We start from the raw sequence: 15,284 nt of genomic DNA, 5'->3' as shown, positions 1-15,284 counted from the left end.
TGATGCAGGATAAATATTTCTACTTGTAGAGCTAACTGGAGTTGTTTTGAGTGACAACTTAAAAAACTTACATTTCGATAAGAAATTACTCAAAGTTGAGAATGCTACAGAGGGCTTTCAAAGCAGGTGGATAAGTAATAGGAACTGATCAGAATTGAAAAGGGATAAATTGGATGAAATGAAAGTCATTTTGGAAAAGAACATTTGGAAGGTTTTTGAAAGCAGGATGGAGGTGATAAGGCAGAGGTGCTGAGGATGGAAGTTGTTGAAAGAGTAACTGCTGATGGCTGAGCAGTGGGTGTGAGGAACAAGTACATCTGCACTTGAAGAGTGGGGAATATGCAAAAAGATATTCCTTAGGCGACCATGATAAGACAGAGAAGGGGGTCACGGTGAGGAATAAGAACTTAAAATCAATTCTCTGGAATACCAATGGAGTTTGGTACCAAATAAGTTTGAGCACGATAGGAACAGGAGAAGTGCTCCAAGTATGCTTCTTTTGTTAGCTGTCTTTTTAATACATATCCCTGTGTTTTCTCCCTTAATAAATCAAAAGTCCTTTTGGAATATCAATTTGCACTTTTGCCTTCTGTGGCATGTTCACACAGCACTATGTTTCCCTGGATTTGTTTTTAGCTGGTATAGTTGAAATTATGATAATGTCCCTTTAATTTGGATTTTTGGCTAGGAAAGTCATGACTATTTGAAAACATTCTTTAATGTTTCTTGTGCTCATCAAGATGTGAGATTTTGGGTGAGATCTTTTTTGGGCATGATTGGTGGGGTGTTTCTTGATGGCTGCGTTGGTGAGATCGCGGCCCATTTTAACGGCACTTGGTTCCAGAAATGAGTCCCCATGACCTCCTCGCCATTACTGGCTGTCTTGCTGTCTGATTCGACAGACCTGCCCCTCAGCAGCTCATCGCTAACAATGGGAAGTTGCTTTTAAATACTCCCTCACCACACATTCCAGTCAACGAACAAGCATGGCACCACACAAACCTGCTCCTCGCTTTGGAGATGCTGACCAGGCCAGGCTTCTGGATGCTGTGGAGGCGAAATCTCGTTCCCCTGAGGGGGTCGGAGGGGTGCCAGCAATGCCACTGGGAGGCAGTTGCAGCAGCTGCCAATGCAGGCAGCATGACCAGGAGGACTGCTGTCCCAAGGTCGAAGAAGACCTTGTCTTCTTCGACGAGATAGTAAAAGTTTCGAACAGATAGTAAAAGTTTCAACAAATATATAAAACAAAAAAGAGTGGCTAAGGTAAATATTGGTCCTTTAGAGGATGAGAAGGGAGATTTAATAATGGGGATGAGGAAATGGCTGAGGAACTGAACAGGTTTTTTGGGTTGGTCTTCACAGTGGAAGACACAAATAACATGCCAGTGACTGATGGAAATGAGGCTATGACAGGTGAGGACCTTGAGATGATTGTTATCACTCAGGAGGTAGTGATGGGCAAGCTAATGGGGCTAAAGGTAGACAAGTCTCCTGGCCCTGATGGAATCCATCCCAGAGTGCTAAAAGAGATGGCTATGGAAATTGCAAATGCACTGGTGATAATTTACCAAAATTCACTCGACTCTGGGGTGGTCCTGCTGGATTGGAAATTAGCAAACGTGACACCACTGTTTAAAAACGGAGGTAGGCAGAAAGCGAGTAATTATGGGCCAGTTAGCTTAACTTCGGTAGTAGGGAAGATGCTCGAATCAATCATCAAGGAAGAAATAGTGAGGCATCTGGATGGAAATTGTTCCATTGGGCAGACACAGCATGGGTTCATAAAGGGCAGGTCATGCCTAACTAATTTAGTGGAATTTTTTGAGAACATTACCAGTGCGGTAGATAACGGGGAGCCAATGGTTGTGGTATATTTGGATTTCCAGAAAGCTTTTGACAAGGTGCCACACAAAAGGTTGTTGCATAAGATAAAGATGCATGGCATTAAGGGTAAAGTAGTAGCATGGATAGAAGATTAGTTAATTAATAGAAAGCTAAAAGAGTGGAGATTAATGGGTGTTTCTCTGGTTGGCAATCAATAGCTAGTGGTGTCCCTCAGGGATCAGTGTTGGGCCCACAATTGTTCACAATTTACATAGATGATTTGGAGTTGGGGACTAAGTGCAATGTGTCTATGTTTGCAGATGACACTAAGATGAGTGGTAAAGCAAAAAGTGCAGAGGATACCGGAAGTCTGCAGAGGGATTTGGATAGGTTAAGTGAATGGGCTAGGGTCTGGCAGATGTTGACAAATGTGAGGTTATCCATTTTGGTAGGAATAACAGCAAAAGGGATTATTATTTAAATGATAAAATATTAAAGCATGCTGCTGTGCAGAGAGACCTGGGTGTACTAGTGCATGTGCCGCAAAAAGTTGGTTTACAGGTGCGACAGGTGATTAAAAAGGCAAATGGAGTTTTCTCCTTCATTGCTAGAGGTATGGAGTTTAAGGCTAGGGAGGTTATGCTGCAATTGTATAAGGAGTTAGTGAGGCCAAACCTGGAGTATTGTGTTCAGTTTTGGTCTCCTTACCTGAGAAAGGACGTACTGGCGCTGGAGGGTGTGCAGAGGAGATTTACTAGGTTAATCCCAGAGTTGAGGGGGTTGGATTACGAGGAGAGGTTGAGTCAACTGGGACTGTACTCGTTGGAATTTAGAAGGATGAGGGGGGATCTTATAGAAACATATAAAATTATGAAGGGTATAGATCGGATAGATGCGGGCAGGTTGTTTCCACTGACGGGTGAAAGCAGAACTAGGGGGCATAGCCTCAAAATAAGGGGAAGTAGATTTAGGACTGAGCTTAGGAGGAACTTCTTCACCCAAAGGGTTGTGAATCTATGGAATTCCTTGCCCAGTGAAGCAGTTGCGGCTCCTTCATTAAATGTTTTTAAGATAAAGATAGATAGTTTTTTGAAGAATAAAGGGATTAAGGGTTATGGTGTTCGGGCCGGAAAGTGGAGCTGAGTCCACAAAAGATCAACCATGATCTCATTGAATGGTGGAGCAGGCTCGAGGGGCCAGATGGCCTACTCCTGCTCCTAGTTCTTATATTCTTATGTTCTTATGTAAGACCAATGACCTCCACCAACCTGCAAGGGTAAGATACCATCTCTCTCCTGGCATCAGTTCCGCCTGCCATCCCTCATACCCCCCCCCCCAACAAGTCACTGGCTAACACCTCGCACCCTCCGCACATACAATCTATGTGCTTGTTCCTCATGGAAACCCCCAGGGCCCTACGGACACCATTAGAAAGGAGGAAGTGCTGTCAGCCAACCTGGGGCCTGCCACCAAGGAGACGACGGCAGCCTTCAGCTCTTCCAAATCACCCCTACGGACACTTGCGTATCTCAAGGTCAACGGGCAAAAAAGGATGCCTTGGCGATGCCAGTGACACCGATAAGTCAGTTGGGGCCCTCCAGCCCCAGGTCCTCCAGAGAATATCCACCAAGGGCATCAAAGGCCACAGGGCACAAAAAGAAATGGGCTGCCTCCACCTCCGATGTGCATCTTGGGGACACACCTCGATGTAACGGTAGAGCACATGAGATCAAGAAGATTGAGGATCATGAAGTGGGCATTTGTGGGGCAGGGAGGAATCACACTCTATAGCTAGGGGAAATGTCAGATATTCACCATTAAAACATGCCACACATGATACATGTGAAGCCTCTGTGACGTTAATTTTCACAGCAGCCCAGGCATGGTGGTCCAAGATCAAACAATGCAGACCCCATTCAGGTGGCGGATGTGAGCGCGCTGTCAGCAAAAAGACAGGAGTCAGACTTTGGCAGAAAGTGAGGAGCACCAGAGCTTGTATATTGACCAACTGACAGTTGCGACACAGACCATCAACCTCGGGTGATGTTACACAGACCCTTGGAGGGTGGAACATGGTAGATTGGGGGGGGGGGTGGGGGGTTTGGGTGAGTTGGGGAATGGTGAGAAGGAAGGGAATGGGAGGAAGAATGGGAATGGGGGAATGGGGAGCTGGAGGGAATGAGCTGACAGACAAAACCTCCTATGAGAAGTGGATGCGGGCCTCTTGGTCCTCCAGACATGCCGAAACGTTGCCGCCGCCTGTCCTCTATCGACCGGCCCCTCCTGCAGTTCCTCATTCCCTCCTGTTCCGCCTCCTCCTCCTTGGATTGGGCCGGTTGTCCCTACTCCTCCTCCTCAAGTATGTGGCCTCGCTGCTGTGCCAGGTTGTGGAGGGCACAGCAGACCACCACAAAGCACACAGTGCACCACGAGAGCGGTCCATGATTGGACACTCACCCTTTGGCCACAAGGATATCGCCAGTGCTGAGTGTTTGATTGCTTGCTGCTGCCTCTATGGTACTGAGGTTTCTAGAGGTCAAGCAAACTTTTCAGGCTTCAAAGTTTGATTGAAATGTGATGCAATAATCATCGTCTGAGACATGGCACTTGTACCATGTCTCATGGGATGGGAATAGAGGGATACGGACCCAGGAAGTGTAGAAGATTGTAGTTTCGTCGGGCAGCATGGTCGGCACGGGCTTGGAGGGCTGAAGGGCCTGTTCCTGTGCTGTACTTTTCTTTGTTCTTTGTACCCACGAGAAGCCACTTGAGAATGTTTTGTTTACGACACGGGAAACAGTAACAAAGATTTGTAAATCAACTATGTAACATTCCACATATCACACACAACAAGGAAACGTCATTGTTCCATTTGGTACCAATACAAAGCTATATCAGCTGATTTTCACAAAAAAGCCCACACGGTATCAGCCCTCATAGGTTCCTCAACAAACATGGAGGATAAGCCGGAGAATGTGTTGTCATGTCTTCATTGTAGAAATGATTTGTTCATTAATGTATTACTTGTTCCACATATCAGTGCCATTCTCCGTCCAGGAGCCGCAGCTGTCTGAACATTTGTGAATGCCCCCCCACATGGCCCTATCTCACCCGAACCAAATCCTGGCATCCACATATTCCACCGGCGCTCAAGCTGCAGCTGAACATCCTTGACTTCCAGTGTGTTTTGCCCATGGCACTCGCCACACCAGAAACAAAAGCATCAGCAATGTGCAAAAGCATTTCTTCAACGGTGTCACCAGGTGACCCATTTGGATCATGTTGTGCACCAGGTCCCACAGCGTCTTCTTACCTCAAGCTGGATTACCTTCTGGACCCACATGTCCCCCTGAACCCATGTTGCTAACTTTGCCTTAGTTTAATTGCTCTGTTTTATCACCTTTGCTCTTGAGTCGCCAGGTATATTTATGATACCGCCACGTGGTTCAAGTCCGAGGAATAATCAATAATCCAATACACCGCTTAGTAAGATTTAAATCAAAGCATATTTATTATACACAGTAATCACTACTCATGTACAAATTCTACGTCTAAGCTACTTCTTACAACTAACAGGCCAATACTTAACTTGGAACTGGCCCACCAGGTCAGGAAAACAAATGGCCTTTCGTTCGGGTTCTGAGTCTGCGGGATTCGAAGTTGGTACAGATTGATAGCTAGGAGCGCCTATCTCGTAGCGAGCGTTGAAGTAAGACTTACAGTTTTGAGCGGCTGTTGAAGAGTGAAGAAAGCTAGAAGAGCTGGAAGAGAGATGGAAGAGAGCGACTTGAACTTGGGGCTCAATTCTTATAGTACCCAGGGGCTTCCCGCCTTTCAGGGGGACCCTGTACCTGGTTCCAAGTGATTGGACTTTGTCCCAATCACTTAGTTCGATTCTCTCCAATGCTGGAGCGGTTCCCTGATCGATGGGCGGTCTTGAGGTGCTCGTTCACCTCCTTTTGTGTAGGCTTCTGCTGGCGCCGAAGAGTCTGGTTTTGCTTTGTGTCTAAATGTTGCTTATTGTTCCCGGGGATTGCTCATTAGTATGCAGATGGCTGGTGTTTTGTTATGCTGATCGTTGCTGGTATCGATCTTGTCTGGCCTTTCCAGAGGTAAATACACAGTCAACCTGCAGCTGCTCGTTTTTGCCCTGTTGGCTGACTTTCCCATCAGCCTTTGCCGTTCGCAATTTCAAATCGGGAGTTAGCCATTTTAAGTGGCTACATCCAGTGTTCCAGGACCTGGGTATCTTAGAAAAATTGTCCTTCTTTCCAACTACAGAAAAGGAAGGAAACCGCAAAAGCAGCCTCCAGGCATCTGCAGCCACCAGCAGGAGCAAACAGCAAACACAACCTGTGGCTGTGAAGTGCTCTCTCAACTAACAAGGCCAGTTCCTTATTAGCAATAGCCTTCAGCTGTGAAGCTAGAGGCTGCTCACAGTCAAAGGGAGTTAAAGTATCCTTCAGCATAGAACCAAGAACAGGGCTCTGTCCTGGAAGCTTTTGGTGGGACAGACAGGCAGCAGCTGTAGTTGCCCCTGTTATGAGTATCCACAATATTTAAAGAAGGCTTGTCGGCCTGACAGACTAAAAACTGCTCACGCCCACCCCCCCTCACCCAGGAATGACCCCCGACTTGGAACGCTTCACCTCCCCGACCAAGCCCAACCCCCCTGAGTGTTCCCTATTGCCGTGCACTGGGGCAGAAGCTCCAGTGCCCTGGAGCTGTATGCCGGAAAATGGAAATGGCTACTGATCTCACCCCCTCAGAAGTCATTGTGCCAGCTTCAAATTTTTTAAATTTCTCATTGGGGATCTGGTTAATTCCTGGGAGGCCATTACATTCGACTTCAATCTTGCTAATGAGATGGAAATGTATGCAAATTTGTGTCAATGATATGCTGTGTGATCTGGATCTCGCTACCGGGAGCAGGCCGGTTAGATAGCAAACTGGTTCGCGTTCGGCACGAATATCGATTCTGGCCTTTCCCGCTATTCAACTGCGCGCCTAGATCGGCACCGGAGGCAACTCGGTGGTTAAATGGCCCCCATTGTTGCTGAGAATGGGGAATTTTCCATTCTGGGAACCCAGACTCCGAATCAAGCATTTCCAAATGAGGTTCAGATACATGCAGAATAAAAGTCTCTCTACTACAACCATGTGACACTGCCTCAACCTTAACAACAACAGTTTATATTTATAGACATCTTTGATACAAAGGAAAGTACAGCACAGGAACAGGCCTTTCGGCCCTCCAAGCCTGTGCCGATCATGATGCCCAAACTGAAGGAAAAACCTCTGCCCTTCCTCAGTCCTTATCCCTCTATTTTCTCCCTATTCACGTACCCATCCAGATGCCTCTTAAATGTTGCTAATGTGCCAGCTTCCACCACATCCTCTGGCAGCACGTTCCAGGCACCCACCACTCTCTGCGTGAAAAACCTACCCCGCACATCTCCCCTGAACCTTTCCCCCTCTCACCTAGAACCTGTGTCCCCTTTTAATGACACTTCCACCCTTGGAAAAGGCCTCTGACTATCCATCCTATCTATGCCTCTCATAACCTTGTAGACCTCTATCAAGTCTCCCCTCAGCCTCCATCTTTCCATCAACCCGAAACATCCTGAAGCACTTCATAAGAGCATTATAAAACAAAATATGATACCAAGTCTTGGAGATATTAGTTTCGATGACCAATAGTGTTAAGTTCCAGGTGAGCGACCACACGGAGGTGATGACTGTAAAACAAATTCAATATTTATTTTACCTTCTATGATACAACTCCTACTCCCCAAAAGGTCTCCCTCGCCCGACCCACACTTGGGGTCTTTTGCTTAAGGATGTAGCTCCGCCTCCTCATCTGGGGAGATCATATTCAAGTGAGGCCACAGTGACTCTGGTGTTCCAGACCCCGTGGTCGGGTTATAACACCCCCCCCCCCCCCACCTCCCATCCACTAGATCCCACCCACTAGATCCAGCAGTTCGTCCACCTCAATGGCAGGAGGGGGGAGATTCTTCACCCATTTTGCTCAGGGCTGTCTCTCTAACATCCGCTGCTGTGGGCTCGGGGGGATGTAACGAACCGGGGAGCGACGTTTGTGGGCCGAACACCTGGGTGGTTCCACCATGCTTAGGCCGGCGGCCACCACCAGATCCGTTTCGACCGCTGTTGGCAAAATCTCCATGTCCGATTTGGGGTTGGATGAGTCGACCTCCCGCATTTCCAATTCGAAGGGCTCATCTGCCTCACTGGTATCAAAGGTGGCTGCATCGGAGGAAGGGGTTGTGGGTGTAAGTAGATTATTTAACTGGACTGTAAGTGCTAGATGGCATAAATGTAAAATTAACGATCCAAAACAAGTACAGAAGTAATTATTTTACCTCACGATAGTCGATGTGTCAGGGATGATTTAGTAAAATTACTGAACAGAAAATCATTGGGAATACATGTTTGTTTTCTTAGTCGGTCCTCCTCGTGGGCAAATCTCCGCAGGAGATATAAATTTTGAAAAATTACTACTTTAGCAACTCAGAAGCTAAAGTAGTTAGTACTGTATCAGTTGACACTTCTGAAAAAATCAGATCAGCATCCAGTTGTGAACAGGCTTGAGGGTAAAAATAGTTAGCGATGACCAGACCACATGTTTTATGGAACATGCTGGTTACTAACTGTTGCATCCACATGAATTTGCCTCTGAGAAAGGCCAAGAGTGAATGATCTACAATATAAATTTAGAAGTGCTTTGTTCAGTTTTTGAGGTTCGAAGGAACTTCCAGAATCTTTTATTGGGATTCGTTGATTAGTATCTGTTATCTCTCCGGCTTCCAGAAATTGAAATAATCACACTTTTAGATTCAAAACACTGGAGTGACATTAAGTGTGTTTCTTGATGCTCTCCATGTGGCTGGTGGAGTGATACATTGTTGCTCGGCACATGCCCACAGATAAACGTGGACATTCTCATAACAATTAGTTTTAGCCCTTTATGGATAATAAAACATTCTAACCCAAGGATGGACTTTGATTGAATGGCCAGTTCCAAAGTTCAAGATGGATGGAACCAGATTTTCCATCCTCTGTGTTTTCTCCTGTGTTCTCCATGCAGCTACACCCTCCACCTCCCCATCAACCCATTCAGGCTGCAGTTCAAGGGAGGTACATTCCACCTGATGTTACTATTCCTGGGATATGATAGGAGGTATTGCCCCAACCCTTTTTCGAAATGTTAACAGGGCTCTCCACCTATAACTGGGGTGACAGAGAAAGAGGTCGGCAGAAGTGCTGATGGTCAACAAATGCGGGATCTTCTGACTGCTGTCCAAAATCTGTGTTAAGGGCACCACACCCCTTTTCACTCTCCTTTGCACCTAGGAACTGAGCATTTACCAAATCTATAGAACAAACTTTTTTTCCGGGGACCCATTTTTACCAACCGGCCGACCTTTGGGACCCACGCCGGCCGACCTTTGGAACCCATGCCGGCCGACCTTCGCGATCCACGCCGGCCGACCTTCGCGACCCACACAGGCTGACCTTCAGAACCCGATCGCTTACCTTTAGTGTTATCTATGAGCCTGCTTGGTCCTCACGATCCCACTTGCTTTGTCATTCAATGTTGCCTTTCTGTATGGGTTGTTTATCAGAGGTCCTAGAGTTCACACCAGCATGGCTTTGTCCTGTCGTGGACTCTCCTGTGAAGCTCTCTCCAGCAGATTCAGTTGTGAGATCCTGGTCTGTTTGTGTCTCTGCTCCTCTCTTCCTTAGTCCAAAAAAATCCATCTTCAGTTCACTCATGCAGTCTTGTTGCTTGCTTGCTGGTAGCTACATAACGGAGGAAGATCTCCTCAGTAATTTCTCGCCCAGAGTACGTGACTTCAGTGTACTGTGCATGTGACCTGTTCTCTGCCGCCGCTAAAAAAAAACTGCCCCTGGAACAGCGCCCTGGCATATGGAGGAAGCGGTCTGTCCCGCTGGGCTCCAGGCCTGCACCCTGCTAGTTCCGGCTGAGGGGGCATGCATACAGGGGACAGCATTCTTGAAAGCGGTCGTGGCTGGTATTTTTAAAAGCTAGTCGTGGCCATTGGGCACTTCTTCCCACGATCGGAATGCCGCGACCGATCACTCCGTGACCCTCCCAACATCCACCCGCAAACCTACCGCAGGTCGTGATCCTGAGTTTGAAAATGACTGCCATAGAAATATAAAATAGGCTATATGATATTCGCATGACTTTTAAGATTGTTTGCAATTCAATGTTTCAATTTTCATGAACTGGAGTGTTGCGTATATTTAATTGACAGCATTATAAATAAGTGAATCCGTATTCAGATTTGAATAGTGCCAACTGTGTTAACATTGAAAAGATGAGGTGTGATCTGCTGGCTTCATTGCGCCCAACCTCTCGCGAGATTTACGACACTTGTTGCGCCTCGTGAGATCTAACGAGATCCTGCAATGCGTTGCAATCTGGATCTCTCCTTCAATGGGTGGGATTTAGATTTGCATATTCAAGTGAGTAGTTAGTCTCACTTGAATATGTCTGCGCCAGAGTTACCCAGGTGAGGGTCGAAAGGCCCTGCCTCGGGAGACCCGCTGTAACGCTGTTTTTCACTGTTTCCTCAAAGGCGGACCAGGCATAGTGGCACTTAGGCGCTTTCCAGGTGATCGGAGGCCCTCCAGTGGTCAGACTCGGAGGGAGCGGGGTATCCTGGAACTCCTGTGGACACCTTGGAACTGATGATGTGGAGATGCCGTCGTTGGACTGGGGTGAGCACAGTAAGAAGCTTTACAATACCAGGTTTAAGTCCATGGACTTTAACCTGCTGTTGTAAGACTTCTTACTGTGCTCACCTTGGAACTGTCAGCCTTGTACCCTGGCAGTGTATGCCTGGCACTGCTAGGGTGCCCAGGTGGCACTGCCAGGATGCCAGGCTGAGTGCCAAGATGTCCGGGTGCCAGGTTGCCAGGAATCCGGCCCAGGGGTGCCCTGTCCTTATGAGGTGGGCTTAGGGGAGGCTCGATGACCCCCTAATTGGTAAATTTGTGCCTTGGGGGGGGGGGGTACGGATCTCCTGGGGTGGGGGTGGGGGGGTGGTCTGAGGGGTCGAGAGATTGGTTGTACTCCGAGCTGAGCTCGTCACTGCAGGAAATTAGTCTAAATGTGGCCTTGGCGGGGCGTTCCTCGCCGAGCCCCCAAAAAGAAGCTGGGTTCCATTTAATGGCAGGATCAATCTCGGGACTGCAAGCTAAACGCGCCCAAAGCGGGGCTCTTTTTCCCCCCCCCCATTAAATTGTGCCCATATTTTCAGAGCAATAGCTAATAAATAATTCCACTTCCCACTAAAATATGAGAGAAAATCAGTGTTGAATTGTCACATTTTCATTGATAAAACTTTAACATTCTTATTACTAACTATGTTACATCATAATATAAATAAATTGAGCAAAGGAATAAAATCCACCAAAAAGTTTAATATATTTTTGTATGGATGCAGCGACATTTTATTATTGGACCTATAAACTAACCCATCTGAGAAAAAATATAAAACTAAAACAAAGAGAAGGAAGAGCAATTTTAACATTTATTTATTGTCTTAGAAAATACAGGTTCTTACCAAGGAGACTTGCACAGTTTGTCGAAAGATAGTGTATCCTATGGAAAGTCTGACTGCAGACATGCAAACCTTTCATAAGTCCTGTTTCCGTTGCCAGCACTGCAACAATAAATTAAGGTAGGAGATATTTCTTATCTACATAATTGTTGTGTTTATTTCATTTGTTTCATACAATTGTAATACCTATTCTGCTATGTGTTAAATACAACAGTTTCAGGATTAGTGCTTCAAGGAAGGCCTCATAATGTTTTTATGGTATTTGTCCATAAATTTAGTTAGGAATTATTATTTGATAGTTCTCTTGTTGAACAGAAAAGATATACCAAATTAGTCGGGTAGGTTTCAATCTCCTTAATACATGAAAGCTGCAAACATCACACTAAAAGGGCAGCACGGTAGCATGGTGATTAGCACAATTGCTTCACAGCTCCAGGGTCCCAGGTTCGATTCCCAGCTTGGGTCACTGTCTGTGTGAAGTCTGCACGTTCTCCCCGTGTGTGCGTGGGTTTCCTCCGGGTGCTCCGGTTTTGTCCCACAGTCCAAAGATGTGCAGGTTAGGTGGATTGGCCATGCTAAATTGCCCTTCGTGTCCTAAATTGCCCTTAGTGTTGGGTGGGTTTACTGGGTTATGGGGATAGGGTGGAGGTGTTGACCTTGGGTAGGGTGCTCTTTCAAAAGAACCGGTGCAGACTCGATGGGCTGAATGGCCTCCTTCTGCACTGTAAATTCTATGATTCTTTACTAACTACTTTTAGTCTAGTTTATATTTTTTTAAATGAAATCTGAGTTCATTAAAAGAAGCTGCTCTTTATGCTATGTGCATCAGGTTTGTACATGCAAAGGCTCAGAAAAGCAGAAGAAGCATTTGATTTAAGGGGCCGGACTTTCAGCGTGAAGGCAGGAATCGGTGTTGGGCCATCTCCCGACATTGTACCCCGCCTTCTGTCTGACATAGTTCAATCATGCTATCTTCATGTGAGTTGTCAGGGACAGGCTTGAGTCAATGCCACTGGCTCCGGAAGCCGGCCCGAAAGCGAGGGAGACAGATGCCAATCCAGGGAGTTTAAAAAGCCCACCTCCATTTGCTGGACATCAGCAACCCTAACCCATCCAGTCCCAGCCCTACATTCCATCTCACCCCAAACCACCTCTTTAATCCCATCAACGTCTCTTCTCCAATGCCTCTCTACCCACACCATAGTGCTACCCACCATCCCCTCCTAACCTAGCCCCATACTTACACACCCAGTATCCATTGTGTACAAAACTCACAAGTTCTATCATAATACTGGGAAGTCTTTGGGATTCTTACAAAAATGTCAAAATAAACAAACAATTATGCAAAATTCATTTGAGGTCATGAAACTGTAAAGATAAACCAACAGTTATTTATATCCACTTGAAAAGGAACAATCTTCTTAATAATTTTATTAATCCACCACATGGACTGCTGCGATTCAAGAAGGTGGCTCACCACCACCTTTTCAAGTGCAAATAGGGATGGGCAATAAATGCTGGCATTGCCAGCACTGCGCACATCCTTGATTTAAAAAAAAAAGACCTCATAAATCTATCAAAACAGCCAAGCTCAGAGTTCACTTAACAGAGGTGTCAAGAACACCTGCTGAGCTCTATCCAGGAGTGGGATTAGAAATCAGCCAAGTATTCACAATGACATTTCTTCAACAATTGTGTTGATAAAGCCTGCAGCATTGAATATATGAAAGCTTTTTAAGTCAGCTAGAGGTTTAGCTTATCTGTCAATGGTTTGAAACACTGAAACAGATGGCAGAACAGAACTTCAGAGAGCTCAGATGCCCAAACTTTGAAGCAGTCACACAGGTGTCTGAATTGAAATTCAATGAAAATATGGAAGCAAAGGGGATAGTTGACACAGCCAAATCTGGGTCTCACTATTGTCCAATTCATGAGAGCACTTTATCCAATGAACAATGTACTCCAATGCATTGATCCCAGCCCCAGGTCACTGTCCATGTGAAGTTTGCACATTTTCCCCGTGTCTGCGTGAGTCTAACCCCCACAACCCAAAAATGTGCAGGCTAGGTGGATTGGTCACGCTAAATTGCCCCTTAATTGGAAAAATAAAGAATTGGGTACTTCTACACTAATAAAAAAACGAAAACAAAATTGTTACAGACTCCAAACCAGGGTTCTCTATAGTTCAAGTTACTTCTGAGCTGATGTGAACCATGTCACTTTCAAAAGCCAACCTGGCTCCATCTATATTGCGCCAATTCTAAATGCCCATCTCCACAGTAGAGCTGGTAACATTGGGACAGATGCATGCGGGATTGCATGTTGTTCAAAATTGCTGGCAACAGGAGTCGTAGTGGGAAACCCAAAATCAGGTTCATCTGCTATTATTAAAACCTGCCCGACATGGAATGGACCCGCGTTTGGGTGGGAATATCAAGCCAAAGATTATTTAATGATGGCTTCTGTGCCAATGAAATGTCTTTAACTATGTTAAATTTTACTTTTTATTTTCACAAGTCTTGGAAATTATGCATCTCTCCATGGACAAATGTATTGCAAACCTCATTTTAAGCAGCTTTTCAAGTCCAAAGGCAACTATGATGAAGGTTTTGGACACACACCATACAAAGGAGGCCGGATAAGTAATAGCCATACCAACTTCTCTCTTAATAAAAATTCTCCAGGCAGTAAGGCAACCTCAGATTCTACGACAATGGAGTCTTTGGGAGAAAAGAAAACAATTAGCAATGATGTTTATCAGTTGGATGATGAAAATGATGTAGAGCAGCAGAGCAGGGATATAGAGGAACAATTGAAAAATTCACCTGATCAGATCGTGAAGGCTACAGAGAGAAATAAGTTAAATATTAACTGGCCACCATCTATTGATGCAAGTAAGAAAACTTTCAGTATAGAAGAAGATGTGAAAGTGACAAAACCAAAGTGGCCACCAGAAGGTTCCAGTGAACAAGCATTGAAATCTGAAGTAAATGAGTACGAAGAACCTACAGAATCATTAGTCAGTACTCTGCAACCACAAATCAAAGCAGTGGAAAAAGCAGAAAGCATCTTAGGCAATTATCATTCTGATTCGGAAAATATTGAGAAAGAAGACAGTGAGGTACAGTGTGAAGTGGATGGTAAAGAGAATGTGGAAATGAAACTGAATGATGGAAACAATACAAGTGAAGTATGTTTAAATGGAACAAGTGAACAGTTTAATGAAGTTGAGGTAAAGGATCCAAAAGACTTTGAAGGGAATCTGGTCAAGCCTGAAGAGATAATGAAATCCTTGGCTGTCAGTGATAAAGAGAGTGAAACTTCTCCTGAAGACTTAAATTCCAATAACAACAATAATAGGGGTGTGCGACAGATAGATTTTCTGCGATTTGATGACCCAATTGAAGAACCTTCAACGATCAATTCTCTCCCAGATCAGGCTACGATTAATCAATGCGCACAACCATGTAACAAAACCTTAACAGTAGAATTAGGTGATAATATCTCAACAGATCGAGTCAGCCAAATTGATGTAACGTTTTCACACTTCCCTGATGGTAAACAGTTGGCAACTGGTTCTAAACAACATGCTAGTAACGTATCCAATGAGTCATTTGGAGAGGGCGCTGTGAACCTATTACAACAATCTGAAGTGAAAGGTACAAAATCTCTGGATGACATTGTTTATGGAATAAATGATGCTGAATATAACTTCTCATCTGCTGATCAGAATCCAGAAGAAGATGACTTCCTTGGCCTCAGTCTAACGGAGTCTTCAGAGATGCAGTGTAATAGTAAACAAAAGGATTATGCTAAATTTTGTGACTTTTTGGATGCTGAATTTGA

General features: G+C 45.3%; 1 protein-coding gene across 10 annotated transcripts in view; it reads left to right on the top strand.

Annotated features, from left to right (window-relative positions):
- Positions 1-14,112, top strand: part of LOC140389546 (xin actin-binding repeat-containing protein 2-like) — a 298,487-nt gene extending 284,375 nt beyond the window's left edge. For all 10 annotated transcript variants that reach the window (XM_072473763.1, XM_072473773.1, XM_072473782.1 and 7 more), the window contains 2 exons: positions 11,425-11,558; positions 13,956-14,112. In XM_072473763.1, the coding sequence (XP_072329864.1) occupies positions 11,425-11,519 (95 nt within the window). In that variant the 3' untranslated portion in view covers positions 11,520-11,558; positions 13,956-14,112. The remainder of the gene's footprint in view (positions 1-11,424; positions 11,559-13,955) is intronic.
- The last annotated feature ends 1,172 nt before the right edge of the window (positions 14,113-15,284 follow it).

Source organism: Scyliorhinus torazame, chromosome 2, assembly GCF_047496885.1.
Source record: "Scyliorhinus torazame isolate Kashiwa2021f chromosome 2, sScyTor2.1, whole genome shotgun sequence".
Taxonomy (NCBI): domain Eukaryota; kingdom Metazoa; phylum Chordata; class Chondrichthyes; order Carcharhiniformes; family Scyliorhinidae; genus Scyliorhinus; species Scyliorhinus torazame.
This window is presented reverse-complemented; position numbering and strand designations above follow the sequence as displayed.